The sequence below is a fragment of the Chlorocebus sabaeus genome, chromosome 2 (assembly GCF_047675955.1).
Source record: "Chlorocebus sabaeus isolate Y175 chromosome 2, mChlSab1.0.hap1, whole genome shotgun sequence".
Lineage (NCBI taxonomy): Eukaryota > Metazoa > Chordata > Mammalia > Primates > Cercopithecidae > Chlorocebus > Chlorocebus sabaeus.
In genome coordinates, this window is record NC_132905.1 from 33,472,148 (window position 1) to 33,497,795 (window position 25,648).

Here is a 25,648-nt window from a genome sequence, read left to right on the forward strand (position 1 = left end):
ACAAGCAGCTAGGATGACCCTCAAGCTGTGATTCTGGTTCCCAAGAGTCCTGATGTGGGTTTCATGACACACACCACAGCTCTCTACCCCAGATTCCTCTCCCCAGCTTGAGCTTAAGTGCATTTCTGGTGGTTGCAAAGAAGGATGTTTCCTTGAGGCAAAGGCTTTGTGAAAAGCAACTACCCAGGCACCTTTGAGATGGATTGCCTGCATCCTATGCCTGGTCAGTATAACCCCACTGATGGGGCCTCCTGACTTACAGAGGGTTCACCAGTAGACTCAGCTGTTTCCTCAAGGAGACTTGACACTGGTTAACCATTTGACAAGATGGCTCTTAACCAGTTGTTTGGCTATTCAAAAATATTTGTTCAAAACTGCCCGGGGTTTGATCATTCCCCAATTAACATTTCAAAGGCACTGAATGTGTCAAAATGAAATATGTTGTTTACAAGGTATTAGATATCTGTATAACTTTTGTTTTTGTTTTATATGTATGCAATCTTTGTTACACAAGTAATTTATGACTTCTGTGCATCAATTTAAAAATAGGAACATTAAAACTTCCTCCAAAATTCCACCACCCAGAAGCAATCACTGCTAACACATTGCAGTTTCTCATTCCAAGGCATTTTTCACTTGTCTAAGTATCTAGATTTTAACCACCTTTCTTACAAGAATTGCCTTCTTGGAGAGCCTGCCTGCCTTGATGTGCCATTTTCATTAATAACAGTTTTTAAGGCGAGGCTAAAAGAGCTTAGGGGGAAAAATAATAACTACAGTAGCCTATTTGAGCGACCATCAGGCACAGATGACAGATTCTATCATTTAGTTCTGGGAGTTGCCAGACTTTTGTCTAAACCAATCCAATTGCCAAATTATCCCCCTTACAGTGTTGAAGTACTGCCTGCAAAGGAAAATGTGGAAATAATAGCTGTCCCTTTCAAGAGCTGTTCCTGTCTGCTTTAAGAAAAATAGCAACAATCACTACCTCAAGACATAAAATAGAAGTCAGCCCCCAGCCTGTAAAACTTGAACCCACCAGACAGGCCTCAGAAAGATCGTGGTATTAACTAGCCTGGGAAGGCACGCAGAAGTAAATGGGGAGATGCTGACTTCAAAACTCTCTGAAATTCAATATCCAGAGACTCAGATTGAGTTAGTTGGCCTTAAATAACAAGGAAGTTGCAGTCTAAACTCTAGCTTTGCACGTCATGATGCAAAGAGCATTCTGTGGGAATGAACATGCCATGGGGAAAACAGCTAATATCAGGGAGGGCTTTTGCTGTTTAAAAAAAAAAAAAACAAAACCACATTGAGGAGGTGGCGGCATGGAATAGAACCAGAAGAAGGAGCAATCTTGTGGGGCAATCTGACGTGGACAATGTCAGTGGAGGGCTCACTTCTTCACTTCCTACTTTTTGAAGTTTTATAAATGGTTATTTATAAAGTTTCACCTCAGCCATCTCTCATCTACATTTTCCCCTCCCTCTTTCACTCCACCCTCATCTCTAGCTGGGTCTCTCAGTTACAAGGCTGGGTCTCAGCAAATAAAGATGTATGTCTGTGGAATCAACCTAAATGCCCATCAATGGTAGACTGGATAAAGAAAATGTGGTACATATACACCATGGGGTACTATGCAGCCATTAAAAAAGAATGAGATCATGCCCTTTGCAGGGACATGGATAGAGCTGGAGGCCACTATCCTAAGCAAACTCACACAGGAACAGAAAACCAAATACCACGTGTTCTCACTTATCAGTGAGAGTTAAGCAATGAGAACACATGGATACTAGGAAGGGAAACAACAGACACTGGGGCCTATCTGAGGATGGAAGGTGGGAGGAGGGAGAGGATCAGAAAAAATACCTATCGAATACTATGCATAATACAAAATTATCTTTACACCAAACCCCCATGACATGCAGTTTGTCTATATGACAGACCTGCACATGTACCCCTGAACCTAAGAGTTAAAAAAGATGTATGCCTGCATGGGGCCTCCTTCTTTCCCCAGTCCTGCTTTTGCTGGGGAACCCAGTGGCCCCTGCTGGTCCTACCCACACCATATCCTCATCCACCCTCCTAAAAGGTCCCCTGGGGTCAGGGATGGTGGTGTGTGGTGAAGGGGGTGCATGTATCATAAGATGGGGCTGGAAGCAAGTGTGCAATTCCGGTTCACACACCCTCTCCCCAACTCTCATTTACCATTGCCCTCAAAGGATAGCACAGCACCAACGTCCCATGCCTCTGGATGCCTTTGTCTAGGGATATCTTTTATCTCTTCCACTGAGGATGTCTGCGATGGGAACAGTAAGGTTTTGGAGCTATAGGCTTCTTTATTCCCGGTTCAAACTCGAATGATACAAAGGCCAAAAATGTGCCACCAGCTGCACAATGTGAACTCCTGAGGCTGCAAGCCAACCCAGCACTTCCCGGCTCTCACCCCTACCAAAGCATTTCTGGACTTAAATGCTAGATACTTTCTGTTTTAAAAGACTTGCATGTGTGTGATTCAGGCCATTTACTGGGTATGCAGTTTCTCAAAATCTACTCCCAGTTCCCTGAGCAAGCTATGCCAAGGATAACCTGGCATCTCTCATCTCCTCATCCTTGCCCCAGCTCAGCTACACTCCAACCTTCACTTTTCAAAGCCTTGCAAGCCACGTGTGTTACACAGAGCTGGTACTCAAAAACAGCATGATGAACTTGTCACTGCTTTTAGCTTTCTCTTCCCAGCTTGTGTGTTTTTGGTGATGTTTTTCAACTAGCAGAGGTTCAAAAAATGTACAAACTGAATTAAATGTCGGAGAAAAGCCCCAAACTGAATGTTTTATTTTTAAAATGAAAGAAAGAAAAGCAGTCACACAATCTTGGCTGATACACAATATCACAAGAGAGAAAAAAAATGCCCCTCTGTTGGGAAGATGTTCTGCTGTTTCTAGGCAGGATTCATTAAGGTCCATTTCTTCGAGTCAATGATTTCCATCAGAGTGTTTTCAGTTTTCCTTTTTTTTTTTTTTGTAGGAACCTTGATAAAGAATGAATACTCAAAGAAGCCAAGAAAGTGTAATTGATACATGGAATAAGAATCTCCCAGCATGGGGCAAAGGCATGTGTATTTTGAAAAAGGTCTCAATACACACTCAAATTTGAGAGCCGCCATTACGGTCTGTCAATACCAGGCCATCTGGGCTGGAATGCCCTTGGCCCCAGGGGCAAATGTGGGTCTTAGGAAACTTATTCATTCCTCTCCCATTTTTTTCCAGTTCTTGCTTCAATACCACACTCCTCCTAAGACAGGAAGATTTCACTCAAGTTAGTGTAGTGGAAGAAGCCTAGATTTTGGAATCTGGTTTGAATCCCAACTCTGCCACCCACCAGCTGTGTGACATTTAAAACTTTACCTGTCTGAATCTGGATCTGTTAGGATTCCTTGATAGTAAGCAATAGAATTCAGCTCTGAGCAAATTAAGCTAAAAAGAGAAATTACTGAAGCAATGAGGTGGCTCACAGAATCAGAGCAATGCTGAAAGAGCAAGGCAGGCAGCTCTGGGATCCAAGACGCGGGAGCTAAATGGGGGGATTGCATCGTTTGACCCCATTCTTCACCTCTCCCCTCATCTGTGCCCTTTGCAGGTCACTTTGCAGCACCCACCCATCGTGGGTGGGGTGAATTGCCCCAACCCATGACTCTACACTCAGGATGTAAACCCTAACCCTACTCCCCGCCCCACAACAGTAAACATCATGACTCAAATCTTTGTCTCAAGATCCACTTTTAGGGGAATCCAACCCAAGACAACTTAGTTCATGTCAGGGCACAAGCCAAAGTCACATTTTTCAAAATATCCAGGTTAACTAACTCAGAGCTCCATGTTGCTCATAGTGAAAATGGCTTTCTCTCTCTCCTGACTCCTCCCATAATGAGCCCAGGCATACCCAAAGCCCGTTTTGTTTGCATTTGAACTTACAAAGTCCAGGTAACTGGGTCACCTCTCAGGGGCTGCATTGTGGAAAGCGGGCAAAGAATTTGACTTTTAACTTTCCAAATGTCTACACTATGTGAATTTTTTCCACCTGAGTGCTCCCAAACGCCCCTGCCTCTGACCTCAGGTGACATACCTAAAGGAGGGGGTTTTCATCCTTTCCTGAGCTCAGGGTAAGACAGCATGTGAACGCCTGGATAGAGGGTCTTCAGCTGGAAGAGGACAAGCCAGAGAAGATGAGGCTCAACATAAATTGATACCCAAGTGCCTCCTTATAAAACTAAACCCTTTCTGGCCATGCGCGGTGGCTCACACATGTAATCCCAGCACTTTGGTAGGCTGAGGCAGGCAGATCATGAGGTCAGGAGACGGAGACCATCCCGGCTAACATGGTGAAACCCCGTCTCTACTAAAAATACAAAAAAAATTAGCTGGGTGTGGTGGCGGGCGCCTGTAGTCCCAGCTACTAGGGAGGCTGAGGCAGGAGAATGGCATGAACCCAGAGGCAGAGCTTGCAGTGAGCCGAGATCATGCCACTGCACTCCAGCCTGGGTGACAGAGCAAGACTCCGTCTCAAATAAAAACAAACAAACAAAAGCAAAAACACTAAACCCTTTCTATAATCTACCAAACGTGGATCTGAACGTGGAAGCCTTCAGTCTTTCTTACTAGTTAAAGCACCATCCTCTCCTTCATCTGCTCTGCCAGTGAACAAGGTCGTTTCCATGAAGGGATTTCATTAACCAAACTAGAATCCATCATAGAATCCAGTTTTGAGTGCATCGAGGAGCTGCTTCTTGCAAGAACTTTGCTGTTTCAACTCACCTTCCTCCTACCACCGCTTCTCTCTGAGGGCTCAGAAAACGTCTTTTTCGGAAACAGTTTTAACAGCAATTACAAATTTCTGACCAAAAGCTCTCTGGCTTTCATTTAAGCTTACCTTTTTCTTGGGTCTTTCTCCATAGACAGGGAGCATGGCTGGCGGGCACTGACCTTGATATCTTGTCTCAGTCCTGACTATCGCCTTCCTCCCCTAGAGGCAGATGGAAGCCAAAGAGGGAAAAATACCTGGGCCAGGTGAGTCAGCAGGTGTATCCTACAGAGTCACTCTGCAGAACCCCGTGGAAGCCAGCTGGATGGAAGGAAGGTAGCACCAGGATCAACGCACCTGGAACCATTAATTAAGCTTTGTCTTTTCCACCTATGAGTCATAGAGTTTAATTCCATTTACTTTCAAGGTTAAAAAGTTTACCTAACAATATGTCTGCAGTCAAAAACAAGGGCACGTTCTTGATTTGCTGATTGATTACTCCCAGAGAGACACACAGAAACGCACAAAAATCACTCGAGGTCATTTTCTTGAGAATAGTGTTGTTTTCAATTTCTTGTTATCCTAAACAATACTACTATGAATATCCCTCTCGGGAAATCTTTACCTGCTTTGTTCGTTATCTCCATAGAATAAAGTCATAAAAATAGAATTTCTAGATTAAACTTTAAGGAAGGTACATTTTTAAGACTTTTTTCTTTTCTTTTATTATTATTTTTTTTTTTTTGAGACAGGATCTTACTCTGTTGCCCAGGCTGGAGGGCAGTGACGCGATCATGGCTCATTGCAGCCTCAAATTTCTGGGCTCAAGTGATGCTTCCACCTCATCCTCCCAAGCAGTCAGTACCCCAGGCATTTACCACCAGGCCCAGCTAATTTAAAAAAAAAATTTTGTGGAAACAGGGTCTCACTATGTTGCCCAGGCTGGTCTCAAACTCCAGACCCTAAACCATTCCTCCACCTTGGCCTCATAAAGTGCTGGAATTACAGGCATGAGCCACTCTGCCCAGCCTCAAGGCTTATGTAATATGTATTGGCAAATCAAGCTCCAGAGAATCTGTATTCATTTCTTTACAATTAAAAAAGTTTACATGTAAAACCTTTATAAACCTGAAGACCCATGTGGCTTTGTCTTAGAAAGGAGTCACTTTCAAGAAACATAATTCAAATGTCACAAGTAATTTAGGGGCCAGGTGCTGTGATTCACGCCTGTAATCTCAGCATTTTGGGAGGCCGAGGCGGGAAGATCGCTTGAGCCCAGGAGTTCAAGAGCAGCCTGGGCAACATGGCAAGACTTAGTTTCTTGTTTTTGTTTTGTTTTCTAAAAATTAAAAAAATTAGCTGGGCGTGGTGGTGGGCGCCTGTATTTCCAACTACTAGGGAGGCCAAAGCTGAAAGAATGCTTGAATCTGGAAAGTCCAGGCCCCCAAAAAGTAAAAATAAAAATAAATTTGGGGTCAAGTGCAGTGGCTCCAGACTGTAGTCTCAGCTACTCAGGAGCCTGAAGTGGGAGAATCGCTTGAGCCTGAGAGTTTGAGGCTGCAGTGAGCTATAATTGTTCTATTGCACTCCAGCTTGGGTGACAGAGTGAGACCCTGTCTCTAAAAAATTAGTAAGTAAAAAAATAAATAAATAGTAAAAGTAATGTAAAAGAAATTATCTGAAAATCAAATTTACCTGACAAACTCTGAGCTCTCTCTCCCCTTTATACACACACTGAAACATATTCTGAGTAGTGCGGTGGGGGTGGGGGGGATCCTAAATGTGGTTCCATCTGGTGATCTCAGGCTGACCCACCAATTCAACCCTCCCTCTTAGGGAACAGCTGTGAGAGATGTTATTCTGAGGCGGCGTTAACCCACTCCAGTTTCCTGGATTTATACTAGCGGAGTGGCTGCCATGGAATAATAAAAAACATTCAAACATTCAGATTTAACGTCGTCAAAATACTATACCTGTTAAATTTTTATTATTCGTGTCTCCCAAGCGGATTCAAACATATAATCTTCTGGCCCTGTATCAAAGTATCCTTACCTCATCCATTTTCCTCAGGTCCAGTTGTTTGTAGATAACGCCTCCCCTGAGGCTCTGCAGCAACTCCAGCCTGCATAGATTTTCTTTCCTCCCCTTTGCCTCTTCCCCTCCCTCAGCATTTTATCATGTAGTTCAGCTAAGCCTCTCTCACCCAGAAAGACTTCAGAGAGAAGACTCTTTCAGAGACAAGGAGAAGAGACTTTGGGCTTGCAATTAGAGAAATCTCTTTGACTAGAACAGGAAGTCCGTTAATAATTTTTACCTAAGTCATCTCCATTTCCCCAGTTCTTACCAGTTTTGTGAGCCCAAGTGGGGAAGTCAGTTGCCTCCAAGTGCATAATGCAAAGTCTCCAGCTCCTCTCAAAATCCCACTCAGCCCACCCAGTTTCTCTGGGTTCACACCCAGTTCAGTCTATGAACTCCAGCAGAAGTATGGCTCCTGCCTGCCTCGTTGAAGGGAATGTCCCTCTGCTGCCCTCCTGTAGCAGCTGTGAGAGTGACGGCCTGCCCAGAATCTCCTCTGCTCACCTGGACTCACTGGCAGATGCAGTTCCAGGCACCATGACACCTCCCACCCAAGGCCTGAAGCTCTCTTCTTTTTAGCCTTGGGCCTTCTGCACCACACAGGGACACAACTCAAAAGTGAGGGAAATTCTGGCTCTCAGGGAATCTGTCCATCAGTGGGGGGTAGGAATTGATGGCTGCTGTGAACCACCATGAGGCATGTTCCACACGGTCTGCAGATCAACTGGAGTGAGCCCCAGTGGCACCCTGCTTGTTAGCATACCATGTATGGGCCCTTCTCCCTTCCCTGTCTCACTTCCCCTCCATCTGTGTGTGCTTTCCGGGATCCGCTCCCAATAAACTACCTGCACTCAGGTCTTTGTCTGGGAATCTCCTCGGGAGAAACGCAAACTAAGACAACTCCCCGTAGCACTCTGTTGCACTGTTTTCTAAGCACCCACTGTCTCCCTGGGGACCAAATGTCCATCCCCAGAGAAAGCTCCTACTCTGCTGAGGGTGGTCAGGACTTGGAGTTACTACAACGACATCTGTGGGTTTCCCAAATCTGTGTGTAAGTAACCATGCCTTAACTCATCTCAGAGGATTCCATGAAAGCCCCAGCGGGCAGATGGTCCCAGGGGTCTGTTTGCTCCATTGAATAGGGCAGGCATGGTCCACAAGCGGAGAAGCCTCTAGCTGAAGTTGGTAAGTATGCACTATCCCAAAGAATGTGTCCAGGATATGTAACTGGCCACCCCATCATCTCCCCTCCTCAAGCAACAGAGCTTCTTTTGCCTCCATATCTGGAGGTTGCCCTGACCATGTAGAACATCTGCCCAATCGCAGCCCCTCCCCAGGGGGAAAGGGAACAGCTGGCTCTCCTGCCTTTGATCATGCGGGAGAGATGCTAAGAGGTGGGGAGAGTGGGGTTAGTTCCACTTAAGGTAGGAAAGACAGAATCACAGAATGTCACAACTAGAAGGGGTTTGAAGTTCATTTACCCACAAATTTTTAATTGGCAGCACTGTGGACTGTGTTCAGTCTGAGACAGGTTCTCTTTGACCAAAACAAGATTTTTGCTTTAACAAACCCAAAGAGTATTTTTAAAGTTCTCAAATTCCAGATTCTCTTGAAAACAATGGGAAGCTCTGACAAAGTGGAGTCCATGTTCCCACTTGCCAATAATCCGCTAGCTGGGGTTTAACGACGGGAAACACCTTTTCAGACCTTCAGAGTCCTGCCACAGGTTCAATCCTGTACGCCCAGAGCTTCCTGGGCACCAGTCATTTGAATGGGCAGTTCCTGTGTTTAACCAGGGAGGTCGTGGGAGGAGTTCGAACCTGTTAGAAGCAAAGTAAAGGGCTCCGGACTCTCCGGACAGATAGGCTGAGGCACTCCTGGGATTGTCTTTGCAGGGCCATGGGATCTGATAGTGGTGGTCGTCGCAAAGTTTGGGTGAAGACTTCAGGGGCTTTGAGCAGGGCAAACTGCCCCTATCCCCAGCTTCTTCCTGGGGGCCTCCTCCTTCATCGCCATCCCCAAAGGCCCACGCCGCACTTGTCGGAGCCGGGCTTTCCTTGAAAGGGTCACCTTCAAGTGGGCGCGGACGCTGGCACTGGGCACCTCCGGAGGACAGGACTCTCCGCTCCTGCGCGCGCGACCCGGGTGCGGTGCCACAGCTGGCGGCAGAGGGCGGTGCTCCCTGTTCCAAAGCGCACGGTCGAAACCCGGCTACTGTGGTCCGATACAGACGGGATGCGAAGGCGCTGAAATCCCTGCGAGGGGAGGGCGCCGCTGCTTGGGAACTCGCGTCAGCGTGGCCGGAGCTACGGTGCCCGCGCCCTGGACGCACCAGCCCGAGAGCACGCAGTGGGGTGCGGGAGCTGGGCACCCACCCTCGGCCTCGAGTAGGAGGCAGGCGGGGACCCCGGGGCGGAGTCCAGCGCGGGGCGGGGCGCACAGGTCTGAGACGCTGGAAAGAGCTGTGGGGGCGGAGCGCCAACTCCAGCTGGAACCCAGAGACCGCCACACGCCGGAGGAGCGCGCCGGGCGGAGGAAAAAAGAGGGACATCCCCCACGCAGCGGCTTTGCAAGTGCAAGTCCGGGTCCTCAAGGCGCAAACCGAGTGGCCCGCCCGCGCCCAACCATCCTGTGACCCTCGATCCGGCTTCCGAAGCCGCAAAGCGCACAGAAGGAGGCGCCGAGGCAGGTAAGGGCTTAGATCCTTGCAGTCCCGGGACTCATTCGGTGCGGTGGGGGGAGTCGCTACGACAAGGGCCTCCGACGCCCACTTTTTTTCTCGGGCATTCTGGCTGCTTTGCCTCCCGCCACTCTGGGGGCTGGCTCGAAGCAGGCGAGTTGGTTTCAGGCAATCCCCTCTAGGCCCTCTAGAACCGGGTAGGGGACGGTAAGCGGAGTCTGTGGTGTGCGGGCGCGGGCGGAGGGAGTCAGCGGGTAGCTGAGCTCGAGGACGAGCTCCAAAGTGCAGGGCAGGGCGCAGGTAGAGGGGCACCTTCCTGAAAGATGAGCAGAAAACAGCAAGCGTCCGTGGGGAAATTCCCGCGCACCGCATCCTCCACCCACCCGCCGTTTTCTTCCAGCCAGGAGGTCCCACAGCCTTTGCTTCTCGAGCCTGAATTTTTGGCTTGATTCCTGTCCTAGCCAGGGTGTCGCGTCTAGACACCGACGGCGCGGCAGCGTTGATGGGGCAGGAAGCGGGCTGCTGGAACGTGTTGCTCCGGGGCGGAGAGTGCAATCTACGAAAATGAGGCCTGAATCTGCCCCAGCCCGGGCGCGCGCCCTCTCATCTTGGGTTAGGGGACTAGAAAGCCGAGGAGGGGTAGGACTCCCGATTCTTGGTCCCAGGCTGAGCAAAGGCTGCAGGGATTGGTCGCATGAGACAGAGGGGCGACCTGGAGGGAAGACAGCTCCGGGTGTGGACGCCACTGAGATTTGCACCTCGCCTCTTGGAGGTTTTCACCTTGGGAAAGCAGCTGGCGGGCGCACCCCAGGTTAGGGTGTCTTTTGCTGGCGCGCAGTTCCTGTCCCTCGGCGTTCTCCTCCCCTCGCAGGAGTGGACCAAACGCGTTGTTCAGCTGGGACCCAGCATCCCGCGGCGCCCACATGTGGAGTCGTTTCCAGGTGTGCTGAGAGGCAAGGGGAAGGCCACTCACAGTTGGACAGCCAGGGCCCCTTTCTATAGGTGTTGGGGTCTAGGCTCTTTTTCCAGCCCCTCGTTGAAACCTTGTACCCTGGGGTGCCCTATCTCCTGCAGGCTCAGGGCTTCAGATACTGTTTTCCCTATTTTGAGACCTTGGTGACAGGACATGGTGCCTTTCAGGCAGGGTTGACTCTGGGTGGAGAACTAGGGCCAAGTGAAGGAGGTCAGGGAGCAGATCCAAAGTTGGAGTAGGGTGGGAAGGGCGGCAGAGGATTTCTTTCTCGAGCTGGTTCCCAAAGGACAGGGGAGCAGCAGGGGAATTCCCCTCCCCCACCCCACCCCAGCCTCCTCCACCTACAGCTTCCTGGTCATGCACTCAACAGATTCCTGTCCAGTCCCCGCTATGTACCAGGTGCCGGACTGGGCAGCAGGAATTTGGTTTACAAGAAGATTAGGACTCCGAGAGCATAAATCACTGGCCCCAGGTGACTCAGTCTGTCCATGTGAAAATTAACTTGGTGATTTCCAAGTCTATGGCTTGGTTAATACAGAGGAAGTGGTGTCCTGCTTTGGAGAGAAGACCCTGTAGCATCCTGGCCCTCCTGCTTCATTGTCCCTGGCCAACAGGTGCCACAACATTGTGACAGCTGTAGGAGCCTGGCGGGCTCCTGGGAGCAGCCTTGGAAATGTTCCAGAAGCCCCTGTGGGAGCTGATGTGTTGGGACTGGAGGATGTGACTGGGCAGACAAACAGGCTCTGGCCCCTGGGCAAAGGGCAAAGGTGCACATTCTTCTTGAGAGTTTTGGAGAGTCCGATCCATCCTATGCCATCCTTCCCAACAGCTGGGCAGCCCCGGAGGGTTTCCCAACTTCCAGATCTCAGGTCTCCTTTCCCGGCATCCTGGGTAGTTCCATCTGGTTAGGCGGTGGGTCTGGTTGGCCTATACTTGGGGAACTCAGGGAATGTGACCAGATGTTCTCCTGCATGTTGTCCATTGGTTGTGCCTCCTTCCAGGATCCAGGATGGCGAGTCAACTCTCCCCAAGGATTTGGGCAGGGCGCTAGGCTCACTGACCCCGAAAGAGCAGAAGGTCTGGACCCCCACCCCTCGCACCTCCCTCACACCACTTTTCTTGCGGACATCACCATGGCAGCCCAGAATGGAAATACCAGTTTTGCACCCAACTTTAATCCACCCCAAGACCATGCCTCCTCCCTCTCCTTTAACTTCAGTTATGGTGATTACGACCTCCCTATGGATGAGGATGAGGACATGACCAAGACCAGGACCTTCTTCGCAGCCAAGATCGTCATTGGCATTGCACTGGCAGGCATTATGCTGGTCTGCGGCATTGGTAACTTTGTCTTTATTGCTGCCCTCACCCGCTATAAGAAGTTGCGCAACCTCACCAATCTGCTCATTGCCAACCTGGCCATCTCTGACTTCCTGGTGGCCATCATCTGCTGCCCCTTTGAGATGGACTATTACGTGGTACGGCAGCTCTCTTGGGAGCATGGCCACGTGCTCTGTGCCTCCGTCAACTACCTGCGCACTGTCTCCCTCTACGTCTCCACCAATGCCTTGCTGGCCATCGCCATTGACAGGTGAGGATAGTGGGTGGGGTGAGTGATGGGGCCGGGCCCGGCTGTCTCTTTCCTCACTTAGGCTCTGAGAGGCTGGCATTGCTCCAGAGAGGAATGCTCACCAATCTTTGGAGGGCAAGAGGAGGTCTTGTTTCTTCACTTGTGTTCTATTCCCCCAGATATGAGCAAGACTGAGGCTGCTGAGTGGCCCATCTCTGGGCCATGCCCCCAGATACCACATGTGCTTCAGATACAGGCAGGCCACATGACTGTGTGGCATCAACACAAAGGGAAAGCAAAAAGGGCAGGCAGCTACTACCTAGAAGCCACATGAGAGTTAACTAGGGCAGCTTCCAGTCAGGAGAACACGTACCAAGCTTTTCCTGTAGCCACCCTCCAGGTGGAGATGTGAAACATTTCCATCACCTGCAGCTGTGCTCCTCACCAGTCAATCCTCCCCCACCAGGCAACCACCAATCTGATTTCTATCATTACAGTTCAGTTTCACCTGTTCTTTAACATCATAAAAAAGAAATCATACCATATGTGCTGTTGTTTCTGATAGACTTTGTTGCAAAGCTTATTTTAAAATGAGATAACAGGGTTTGTTTGTGCAAAAGAGGAAAGGACACGCTTGCTTTTGCTTTTCTGCATATGTTGGTGTGCTCATTTGCATACATTTGCATAAGATATTCCAGAAATCCTTGCTCTATTTTATTTTTTCCTTTCCTTTATGTATTTATTATTTTATTTTTTGCTTTTATTATTTTTAATTGACACATATAATTGTAAATACTTATGGGGTACAGAGTGATATTTCTATGCATGTATACAATGTGTAGTGATCAAGGTAATTAGCATATCCATCACCTCAAACATTTATCATTACTTTGTGTTGGAAACATTCAAAATCTACTCTTCTGGCTATTTGGAAATTATATAATAAATTGTGTTCATTATATTCACCCTATAGTGCTGTAGAACACTAGAACTTACTCCTCATCACCAACCCTTGCTCTACTTTAAATTTTAAAGTAAAATGTATAATAGCAGTTTATGACAAACCTTATACACGTTTTGTTTATGTGAACAGTTGCAGGCCGGCATCGGGCCATCACTGGCTCTGTTCGAGGGTGCAGTGGTCATCTTCTCATGTTTCTCCAGTTGTGTTCTGCTCCACCAGATATGAGCAAGACTGAGGCTGCTGAGTGGCCCATCTCTGGGCCATGCCCCCAGATACCACATGTGCTTCAGATACAGGCATGCCACGTGACAGTGCTGCTGTCTCTTGGTTGTGTCTCTTGGTTGCTGTCCACCATTGTAAGCTGTGCTCATTAGGATGATCCGCTTAGTCATCCTTTTTCCTTTCATCTTTTCAACTCTTAAATTTTTCCCCTGTTCGCAGTGCTGCTTAGGTTTGTTCTCTTTAATCAACCAGTTTAATATTTTTCATTTTGGTAATAAAATACACAGACGGGTGTAGGAAGCATCCTTCTTCCTTTGTATAATATGATTCCTGCAGGAAAAACGATTTTACTACAACTTTGATGCTCTCCAGCCCTGAAACCAGCCCTTATGAAATGTGTACCTATCAACCAACTGCACAAAATTCTCCAGGGAAAATGGTGCAAAGTATCATTTGATAGAAAGATACAAAGTCAGCCCAGGCGCGGCAGCTGACGTCTGTAATCCCAGCATTTTGGGAGGCTGGGACGGGCAGATCACCTGAGGTCAGGAGTTTAAGAACAGCCTGGCCAGCATAGTGAAACCCTGTCTCTACTAAAAACACAAAAATTAGCTGGGCATGGTGGCGGGTGCCTGTAATCCCAGCTACTTGGGAGGCTGAAGCAGAAGAATCGCTTGAACCTGGGAGGCGGAGGTTGCCGTGAGCCAGGACTGCGCCATTGCACTCCAGCCTGGGAAACTCTGTCTCGGAAAGGAAAGGAAAGGAAAGGGGAAAGGAAAGGGGAAAGGAAAGGGGAAAGGAAAGGGGAAAGGAAAGGGGAAAGGAAAGGGGAAAGGAAAGGAAAAAGGGAAGGGAGGGGAGGGGAGGGGAGGGGAGGGGAGGGGAGGTCAGATTCCTGGGCTCCACCCCACCCTCTTGAATGGGAATCCCTTGGGCGAGGTCCCAGAAATCTGCATTTTTATCTAATTCCTCGAGTGATCCTGATGCTCACTAAAGTGAGAGTGTATTAGTCAGGGTTCTCTAGAGGGACAGAACTAATGGAATATATATATGTGTGTATACATATTCCATATATATATATGGGAGTTTATTAAGTATTAACTCACATGATCACAAGATCCCACAATAGGCCATCTGCAGGCTGAGAAGCAAGGAGAGCCAGTCCGAGTTCCAAAACTGAAGAACTTGAAGTCCAATGTTTGAGGGCAGGAAGCATCCATCATGGGAGAAAGATGTAGGCTGGGAGGCTAGGTCGATCTCTCTTTTCACATTTTTCTGACTGCTTATATTCTAGCCAAGCTGGCAGTTGATCAGATTATGCCCACCCCGATTAAGGGTGGGTCTGCCTTTCCCAGCCCACTGACTCAAATATTAATCTCCTTTGGCAATGCCCTCACAGACATACCCAGGATCAATACTTTGTATCCTTCAATCCAATCAAGGTGACACTCAATATTAACCATCACAGAGAGTAAGTACTGTTCCTTTCCCCCCTTGTCCCACTGGAACCTTTGTCTTTATAATGCTGGTTTGGTTTGGTTTCGTTTTTTGTAACACTGGAGTTTCTTGGGAAACAATTGCCTTGTTACAACACCACAGACAACAGAGTGAGTCCTTTTACACCCCAAACCAACTCTGCCCCAGCCAACTTCCCAGCACCATCAGCAGCTCCATCAGTCTCTCAGCCATCCGAGCAGGGAAAAGTTACCATCATCCTTACCCTTTCTCCCTGTCCTACCTCCACTCACCCCACCCGATGTGTTCAGCCATATACCAAGTCATGGCAGCTCTCCCTCCAGCTTCATCTCTTACAAAGTCATACCTGGGCCATCATAATGCTCTTCTAACCTGTCTTTTCACTCCCCAGGGGCTCCTGACTGTCCCCTGAAATCCATAGTTATCCATATTAAGCATAGGAATATCACCATTGATGGATCTTCCTGAAACATTTCATTGCTTACAAAATATCTAGAAATTCAAGTGCTTACAGAATACATGTCAAATCCTGAGCCTAGCATTCCAGGGCCCTTGTAATCTGATATCAATCTTTAATTTGCTCTCTTTCTAAGCTCATGCTATGTATGGAGATACTGATAGTATTTTCCAGGAGACAATGTGTTTTAAGCACAATAATTATGTTTTCTATCTTTCTCCACAGTGCCTAGCACAGAGACTTATACCTGTGTCTTAGCTTGGGTTACTCCCAAATCAGACTCTGAGACAAAGATTTATGTGCAGATAACATCCAAGAAGTAATTAAACAAGCTTTCACTGTGGGCAACTAGAGCATATTCCTGCTGAGGGACTCATGGAGCCAGCATAGATCACAGCTCTACAGAGAGTTCTTCTAGAGGTGGGAGGTAGGAGGGAGCTGGGGTATTTATACCCCATAAGTCATTGATGAGAGCTGCTCTGGAAATGCTGTACAGGTGGCAGGTGGTAGGACAGGGAGAAAGGGTAAGGATCCTCTTCTCCAATCAGGTTCTAAACTAATTGAAAAAAAATAAAGCAAAATGCTAAGAAAGATGGATGACCAAACTCTCACCTTTGCCCTGATGATGCATATTTTGGAGAAGGGGGCTTTTATCACTGGGCACAGCCTATCCCAGAATTAGATAGGCCTGTGTACTCTAACACACGTAGGGTGGGAGAAGCACAGGCCTCCCTGTCCTACTACAAAGAAATATCAGAAGGGCCACCCAATGCTGTTTCCATATGCCACAGCCAGGTCCATCCAGAGAGGAGCCCAGAAGAGGTCCTATTTCAAGTCATAGATACCCTAGAAGGAAAGGATTGGCCTCAAGAAACACATCTAAGCAGACAGATGAAAACAAAGACCTTGCAGATGTCCCTCTTGCCAGCAAATGAGTCATAGGAAATGATTAGCTTAAACAATGTGCAATAGCTTTCAACATCCCTTATGTATGTTTACCTTCTCAGAATATAACAAAAAGCCTTAGAGGTTGTCAGTGATGTTATTAATTATCCCCACTTCACAGATGAAGAAACTAGGTCCCCCAACCAAAAGTGATTTATCTAAGTGCACAGTTTGAGTCCAGGTACATAGCTGGAATCCAGGTCTTCTGAATAACTCTTAGGCCAGTGTTATTGCTTTCTGATTTGTTTGATGACAACTCTGAATTTTGGAACATCATACAATGAGGAAGATGTTATTGGAGGAAAAAGAGTGAGAATTTAGGAATTGACAACAGAATAAAGAGAAATGTGGAAATTCCCTTTGGCATGGGTTATTGAAATACTTTTCATGATGGAGCCAGATAGAGAGCTATAAAGTTGTGAATTTGTTCTGCATTATCTAAGGTCTTTGGACTCAGTATGGGAGGCAGAATAATGTCCCTCACCCAAGAATAACCACATCCTAATCCCCAGGATCTATAAACATGTTACATTACATGCCAAAGGGGAATTAAGGTAGCAGATGGAATTAAGGTTGCTAATCAGCTGATCTTAAAATATAGAAATTATACTGGATTATCTGGGTGGGCCCAATGAAATCACAAAGATCTTTAACTGTGGAAGAGGGAGGCCGAAGAGTTTGTGTCAGTGATACAATGCAAGAAACTTGATTGGCCCTTGCTGACTTTGAACAGGGAAGAAGTCAACAGCCCTGGAATGCTGGCATCCCTAGAAAAGGCATCAAAAATAGATTCTCCCCATCAGCGCCTCCAGAACGAAATGCTGCCTTGCAAACATCTTGATTTTAGCACAGTGAAAACCATGTCAAACTTCTGACCTCCAAAACCATAAGATAATACATTTGGGTTGTTTCAAGCCGCTATGTTTGTGGTAATTTGTTACAAGCAGCAATAGGAGACTAATTCACGCAGTCATCATGGAGAGACAGTGATTGTGAGATGTCCCTGCCCCCATCAAGAATGGGCCTGCCCATTTGTTCCACTCTCCAGCCCTGTGAGCCTTGTACCACACAGGCAGGTCATGCAGGTTAATTTGGTAAGGCCAGGTCACATGCATGGGTGAAGAACCCCCGCAACCATTGTGCATATGAATATGCCTCAGTAGGGTGCAGCCAGTGGTTGGGGTAGGATCCGGCTTCATCCTAGATCTTCAGAAAGTCAAAAGCTGGAGAGAGCCGTGCTGCTTTGGTATCTCCTCTGATGGAATTCAATGGATCAGAGCTACTAGCAGGCAGGGGGCAAGCAAGAGAAGATAAAACAACTGTGTGGCAGAAATATTGGCAGGGACAGGAAGAAATAATGTGACAGAAGGCCTTCTTAGTCCAGTCAGAGACTTGGAAAGAGTGACTAAAGGGTCTGATCACAAAGGAAAGGCAAGTGGGATAGAATTTTCTACAGGCAGCATCCTGCTCTTGTTCTCACCTGACTCAAGCTCCAGGTATGAAGTACACGTTCATTTCCAGCGTTCATTTGTTTCCTCCCTGTCCTTCATGCCTCTTATCTTCATCTACCTTATCCCAAAGCATTCTTCCCCTACCCCAACCATAAGATGCATAGAAATGATGCCAGGGCACCAAGTGTCTAAATAGGTGTCATTAAGTCTCTCTGGAAAGAAAGTATTCAATCCGCACAAATGAGCTCATTTCCCACAAAGGGCTCCAGTCTCTCTCCCAGACGGTGTGGCTCATTGGAAAGGGCAAGGGTAAATACTTATGGTGTCATGGTGACTTCACACACCTTCTCATTTGAGCACAAGATGGCCCAGGGAGGTGGGAGCATAAGCTTTGTATCAAGAGCCTGGATTCTGGTCCCTGCATGATGCGAGCTTGGGCAAGGCATTTACTTTTCATTAGAGTCCCTAGATTTCACCACAAGCCCACCTTGACTCTTCTGCCTCTGAAGTGCAGGATGACAGCTCATGGGAGGGGAAGCAAGTTCTTGCCCACTGCCCTGAGAAAGGCCCCTACCTCTTTCTGGGGTCACAAGTCCTTCCTTCACCTAAACCGTGAGCTATTTGGAATGAAGAGCTTTGAGAGTATTATATGTTCTTGGGCAGAATGATAAGATGGAAACCCAAGGTGGTATAATAGGATGCTTAAGAATGATAACAGGCCACAAGTATTTATTGAACACCTACTATATACAAAGTATTTTACAAAAATTACCACATTTAGTGTTCACAGTAGCCCTGCAAAGTAAGTATCATCTTATTCCAAGTTGCATTTGAGGAAACAAATCAGAGAGATTGGATAATTCATCCCAGACCCCAAAGCCAATCCAGGGAAAAGCCAGGATTTATTCAGCCTGTTTGACCTAAAGCCTGTGCTGTTTTCACTAAAACACTCCACTACGCCAAATGATGTTGCTAAAATAAGATGAAGCTTGTTAAAGCTGGATAACAGGTACATGAGGATTCACTGTGCTACTATGTCTGCTTTAGTGTGTGTTTGGGGTTAGTTAAAAACTAATGTTTCCAAGCATTCATCATTAGTACTGTTGGCTTCCCTCCCCCACCAGATATCTCGCCATTGTTCACCCCCTGAAACCACGGATGAATTATCAAACAGCCTCCTTCCTGATCGCCTTGGTCTGGATGGTGTCCATTCTCATTGCCATCCCATCGGCCTACTTTGCAACAGAAACCGTCCTCTTTATTGTCAAGAGCCAGGAGAAGATCTTCTGTGGCCAGATCTGGCCCGTGGATCAGCAGCTCTACTACAAGTCCTACTTCCTCTTCATCTTTGGCGTTGAGTTTGTGGGCCCCGTGGTCACCATGACCCTGTGCTATGCCAGGATCTCCCGGGAGCTCTGGTTCAAGGCAGTCCCTGGGTTCCAGACGGAGCAGATTCGCAAGCGGCTGCGCTGCCGCAGGAAGACGGTCCTGGTGCTCATGTGCATCCTCACAGCCTATGTGCTGTGCTGGGCACCCTTCTACGGTTTCACCATCGTTCGTGACTTCTTCCCCACCGTGTTCGTGAAGGAAAAGCACTACCTCACCGCCTTCTACGTGGTCGAGTGCATCGCCATGAGCAACAGCATGATCAACACCGTGTGCTTTGTGACGGTCAAGAACAACACCATGAAGTACTTCAAGAAGATGATGCTGCTGCACTGGCGTCCCTCCCAGCGGGGGAGCAAGTCCAGCGCCGAGCTTGACCTCAGAACCAACGGGGTGCCTGCCACAGAAGAGGTGGACTGTATCAGGCTGAAGTGACCCCCTGGTGTCACACAATAGAAAACCCCAGTCCAGTACTCAAAGCATCACCCACCATCAACCAAGTTCATAGGCTGCGTGGGAAGTGACATCTGTGTTCATGCCTCCCCCATGCCCTCAAGAAGCCGAACGCTGCAAAGTCATAACATACAATGAGACTAGACATGAACCAAATCAGCTGACATTTACTGACATCTGCTCGACACCTGCTGTGTCCACAATCCCAACAAGGAGATTAGACACAAGGAGCAGCAACTGACATGGACTGAACACATACTGTGTGCAAACCACACCAATGAGATTAGACAGGGACAGCAGGAGCTGACATTTACTCATTACCTACTGTAATCAAAAACATTTGATTTGATTACAATCAAAAACATTTAAAAATATAACAAAATGGCAGAAGCTATTGGAGTCCCCAAGATATCTCCAGATATATAGATAGTTCACCCTCCATCTTCCCTAATTCTGTATCTTATCAGTGCAGGAATATCAAAAGGCTACAGGCCAGGCATGATGGCTCATGCCTGTAATCCCAGCACTTTGGGAGGCTAAGACAGGTGGATCACTTGAGGTCAGGAGTTTAACCCAGACTGGCCAACATGGTGAAACCCTGTCTCTACTAAAAATACAAAATTAGCTAGGTGTGGTGGCAGACGCCTGTAATCCCAGTTGCTCAGGAGGCTGAGGCAGGAGAATAGCTTGAACCTGGGAGTCAGAGGTTGAAGTGAGCTGAGATTGTTCCACTGCACTCCAGCCTGGGTGAAAGAATGAGACTCTGTCTCAGGAAAACAACAACAACAACAACAACAACAAAACAGCTATAGAAGAAGGCCCTTAGACACAATGGAAATGTAACAATAAGTTTGTCAGTGCAGGGTTTACAGCACCATGGGAGGAGCGTTGAAGCCATCACATTGAACTTTCCCACCCACCTCCTACTGCCTCCCAGGACATTCTCTAGGGTTTCGACTTCAAGAAAAAAAAAAAATTCTTATAGTCAGCCCAGCCTTATGCGGTTATCCACAATGGTGTAATTTCAAAGGAAAGAACCTAAAAATCACTTTCCCACTGATGCTTGAAAGCTTATTTTATTTGGTTGGAGATGGGTAATCCTGAGGTGTCAATTGTTGACACCTCAGCGCAAAGGATTTCAGGGGCTCTGGAGTGAAGGGGAAAGAGGACAGAGAAAAAAGTGGAGATTGCCACTGGCAATGAACATAATCTGTGTGGGCATTCTGCTAAGGACTGGACCACTTTCTAGAACACTCCCTCTTTTACAAAAGGAACTCTACCTGGAATCCAAAGACCTGGCTTCAGGTCCTAACTCTAAGACTCAAGTCTTAAACTCATGATGTTTTCTCTCTGTGTCTCAGTTTTGCTTTAATGAAATGGTGATGATGAAAATACCTGCCCTTCCTACCTTGCAAGACTGTTGGAAGAGCCCATTGAGGCCATGGTTTGTGAATGTGCTTTTCAACTGTGCACATGATAAGAATGGAGAAGTGATATTGAACAGTTTATTTGGAGGGAGTTTATTTGGAAACCCCATCCACTGTGATTTATTAGAGAAATAGCCACACTTTTTCATCCCTGTTCTTTGGTTACAATATGGGAAGATTACAAAAGACTTAGTCTTTCGAAAGACTCCTGAACTCTTCACAGTGTACCCTGTCTACAGTGGGACACAAAGGGATCCCTGTTCTTGTTTATAATCTAGGAAACTTAACCTCAGATTCTCAGTGACCCCAAGACTCTCAGCATCCCCGTGGTCTTAGAAGTGTTGACAGTCTTCCTTGCATGTTGCAGAATAGCACTCTAGTGCTGCATAAATATCACTTCTGAATCTGTTTGTATTGTTATACGTTTGTGATGACTGTATGTACATGTCTGCATTTCTTCTTGATTCATTTTGAAGTGGTAGCTATACAAATGGTACCTGGTTTGGGACTGACCCATCCATATTTGATCAATTCCTAATTTTTTATAGAGAAGGAATTGTTTGCTTGTTTGATTGTTTTTATTATTTGTTGATTTGTTTCTCTGACTTAAGCTTCAACCAACATTTCTTTCTATCACCACCCAGCAAACTCAACTTCAGCCCAATCATTGCACTCTCAGAAAATGCAGGCCGGCACGGTGACTCACACCTGTAATCCCAGCACTTTGGGAGGCCAAGATGGGCAGATCACCTGAGGTCAGGAGTTCGAAACCAGCCTGGCCAACATGGCAAAACCCCATCTCTACAAAAATACAGAAATGAGCCGATGTGGTAGCACACAAGAGGCTGAGGCAGGAGAATCGCTTGAACCCCAGAGGCAGAGGTTGCAGTGAATTGAGATCGCACCACTGCACTCCAGCCTGGGCGATACAGCAAGATTCCATCTCAAAAAGAAAAGATAAGAAAATGCAAACACACTATAATATTAGCCTAAGCAAAACTGTTAATTCTGATTTACAAAAATTCTTACTTGCTTGGCTTTGAAATGCATTGTGTAATTACAAAATTATAAAATTACACGATGCATTTCAAAGCCAAGCAAGTAATAATTTTAGGTTATGTACATTTCTATAAATATAATAATTGTATTTTTATTTATTATTCTATCCTGGCTCTTATCCAAATTAGGAGATTCTTTAGGAATGGACCGTGTACCAGTCAAGTCTGTCAGCAGGATTTTTCACCCTTTTCCATTTTGTCCTAGAATATACCATCTTCCTTTCATTGAAATTTAACTGAAAAAACTTGTAAATATCAGTGTGTATTTGTGATTTTCCAGTGATTAAAGTGTAGTGTTGTTATCCAATTAAATAATTAACATATGGAATTTAGTCACAGGTTTCAAGTACTTTCTCTACCTATCTTTCAAGGTGTTAGTATATTTAGATATGAGTGAAGTAATAGCTACCTAACAGTCCAACCCTGAAAGGGAGAAGGAACTTATTGAAGGTATTTTTAGAACAGTGGTAGCTCATAGCATCAATCAGCCTCGTCTCGGTTACATTGTTGAAGCCAATAGCCCCAGAGTGTATTCATGCATGCAAATAAACAAGGAACCATGGTCCTGAACTGATGTGACGCCTTCATTCTAAAAGTCTTGTTTGTTCCAATGAAAGCTGCTGTTTGCACCGTGACTATTCATCCCTCCAACTGGTAATAAATTAATTATACTTGTATTTAGTCTTCTCGAGACTAATTAATGGTAAGCTTAAGATACTTTTAATATGCTAAGATGTACACACTTATGCCTATTATTATATATATTGAAAAATTAATCTCATTTAGCAAAACAGATCCATTTCCCCAGCCAGAATAAGAAAAACGATGGCTCTGTAATGACGCTATTAAAGACTTTTCTATCAGCATTCAACATTTAAAATGAGTTGCTTCACAAATTGAAGAAATCAAAAGATAGCTTCAGGCCCTCGGTCATGAGAAGGAACCCAGACTTAAAGAGGAAGAAAGAATGTGACATGTAGGAGGTAATCAGAAAACTTAAAGTGAGTTCTATTTCTACAGGAGAAATGATGGCTTTGAAACATATCCTTCCAATTTAATAACTATCTTTCCTTTGGCTCAAGAGGATGGGTGCGCTCACACACACACACACACACACACACACACACACACACACACATTGCAGACCAGGAAAGGCCTTATAAGGGCATATAATTCAACTCACTCCTCTCTTAGGTGAGGAGATCTGAGTTTCAAGAGGAAATGCCTTGCTTAAGGGTACAGCTAATGCTTGCTGGAGCCAAGATATTGCCCCAAGACTTTTACTCTGATGCAGCGAACTGCACTCGGGACTGCACTCCTGACTCCTAAGGAGTGGACCCTCGGCTGGTTTCTGGCCTCCCAGCAGAATCTTAAACTGCAGAGAAGATACTGTTCCTCCCTCTGGCAGGCCAAGAGCACATCCAATCCAAGGGACCATAATTGAGACTGCAGGATTCCAGGGAAACCAGAGGGAATCACCCTAGAATCACCCTAGTGCTCCTGCCTGTCTTTTTTCCTCATGAGAGAAATGGGCATGGAGGGGCTCTTAACACATTTGACTTGAATGCACATGGAGCTATTTGCAAGTGATTCAGGAGCCAAAAGGTAAAGCAGGTTGTGCTGAAAGGCGACCGGGCCCCAAGAAAAGGAGGTGGAGGGGAGGGGGTTTGCTCACACTCAAAGACAAGGCAAGTACGGGGCCACCCACAACCCAGTGTGCAGTCTTCACCCAAGCCACTGCTGACTGACTCAGCTGTGGTTCTGCTTTGTGCCTCCTAGCAGCCAAATGCCTTCTAAAGAAATAAATATCAAACTTTTAAAGAGTTCAAGTTGGTTTTATTCAGAAGTCTTACTGAGGACTATAGCCCGCGAGGAGTCTTTCAGAGAGGTTCTGTCAGATACTTCCAAAGCTGTGTTTTAGTTCACAGTTTATATGCAGGTGATGAAGATTTAGCCCATGTACAATCACATCAAAGCTTGGGTGCAAGAGTACATCTGGTTATAGTTTACAGAAGCACAATCATTAATACTGTCAGATGTTATGTGCAGAAAAAGGCAAGGGCTAGGGTCATTCATCTTTTAAGAAATATAGTGACTCAGGCAAGAGACATGGGTCCCGATAGGATGTTGTCAGCTGTGGTTCTGGTTGTTACCTTAAAATGCTACATGTCATAAAAAATAACTGCATTTCTTTGTCAATTGAAAACTTTCATCGGATTTTACTATGGCTATTCTAAGTTTTGGCTCTATCCTGTTTTGTCTTCAAAGCATTCCTCTGAAGAGCGGCACATCGTCACAGTCAGAGGCTTTGTGAAATTTTGCTGGCAAGCAGAAATGGGCACACATGACTTCTTACATTGGCTACTTTATCTCACATGGTGATATGAGGCAAATGCAGCATCTCCTGAGGTGCACCAACCAGGGACACATCACCTCCTGGGATTGCTGATGCCCTCTTTTATAATTTTAATTTTTGTGGGTACATAGTAGGTGTTTGGTGCCCTCTTTTTTTTTTCTGAGATGAAGTCTCACTCTGTCACCCAGGCAGTGGCACAATCTTGACTCACGGCAACCTCAGCCTCCTGGGTTCAAGTGATTCTCCTGCCTCAGCCTCCCTAGTAGCTGGAATTACAAGCATGCACCACCACACCTGGCTAATTTGTGTATTTTTAGTAGAGGTGGGGTTTCACCATGTTGGCCAGGCTGGTCTCAAATTCCTGACCTCAGGTGATCTGCCTGCCTTGGCCTCCCAAATTGCTGGGATCATAGGTGTGAGCCACCACGCCGAGCCTCATGCCCTCTTAAATAGCAGCACAAACACACTTTTTGTCTGTTTCGTCCCTGGCAGAAGTTTGGATAGCTGTACCCTAGAGGGACATGGATACAGAAACCCGAGTGTCCAGTGGTGGAACCACTACGTGAGGAACACATTCATTTAATCAACATATATTTTGCTAAGTAAGGTCTTCACTTTAAGCCCTCGGCTGGGAGAAACCTCACTACTACATAGGGCAATTCATTAGCAGGGCAGCCTGGATTCCCACAGTAAATGTCTTTATTTCCTTCAAGCACAATTTAATCTGACTCCTCCAATGGCAGGAATATGAACACATTAATCGGCAAAGACGCCTACTCTGATCCTACAAATGACTGCCTCAGAGGCTCTCTTGATCCATCTACCTTCGATGTCTTACTATTGAATCCCTTTATCATTAGGCTATGGGTCATGCCAATAGCTTCAAATGCAACATCAATAACAATAATAAATCTTGAGGTGGGGCATAGTGGCTCACACCTATAATCCCAGCACTTTGGGAGGCTGAGGCAGGAGAATCACTTAAGGCCAGGAACCGTGGCAATGTAGCAAGACCTGATCTCTACAAATAAAAAAATGAAAAAATTAGCCAGCTGTGGTGACACATACCTCTAGCTCTAACTACTCAAAAGGCTGAGGTGAGAGGATTGCTTGCCCAGGAGTTCAAGTCTGTCGTGAGCTATGATCACACTACTGCATTCCAGCCTGAACAACAGAGTAAGACCCTGTATCTAAAAAGAAAGAAAGAAACAATCTTGAAATCTTGAACCGTGTACTACTGTACAGATGTTCAAAGAGCTCATGAAATGGGACAGTTTTTTTCATTTTCCAATAATGGGTTTGGCACTTTCTTCAGATAAAACAAATTGAGGAGCGGGGGTTGTTTTACTGGAAC

The 25,648-nt window shown here is 46.4% G+C and overlaps 1 protein-coding gene across 1 annotated transcript; it reads left to right on the top strand.

Annotated features, from left to right (window-relative positions):
- Positions 1–11,456: 11,456 nt before the first annotated feature.
- Positions 11,457–19,798, top strand: PROKR2 (prokineticin receptor 2). Its single transcript, XM_008018919.3, has 2 exons — positions 11,457–12,120; positions 18,739–19,798. Exons 1-2 carry the CDS (start codon positions 11,489–11,491, stop codon positions 19,433–19,435), a joined length of 1,329 nt encoding a protein of 442 aa, XP_008017110.3. The 5' UTR covers positions 11,457–11,488; the 3' UTR covers positions 19,436–19,798.
- Positions 19,799–25,648: the final 5,850 nt, after the last annotated feature.

Coding starts and splice junctions, on each gene's coding strand:
- PROKR2 (XM_008018919.3), top strand. CDS start 11,489: ATGTTCTCCTGCATGTTGTCCATTGGTTGTGCCTCCTTCCAGGATCCA. Junction 12,121..18,738: donor CTGGCCATCGCCATTGACAG/GTGAGGATAGTG, acceptor CTCCCCCACCAG/ATATCTCGCCATTGTTCACC.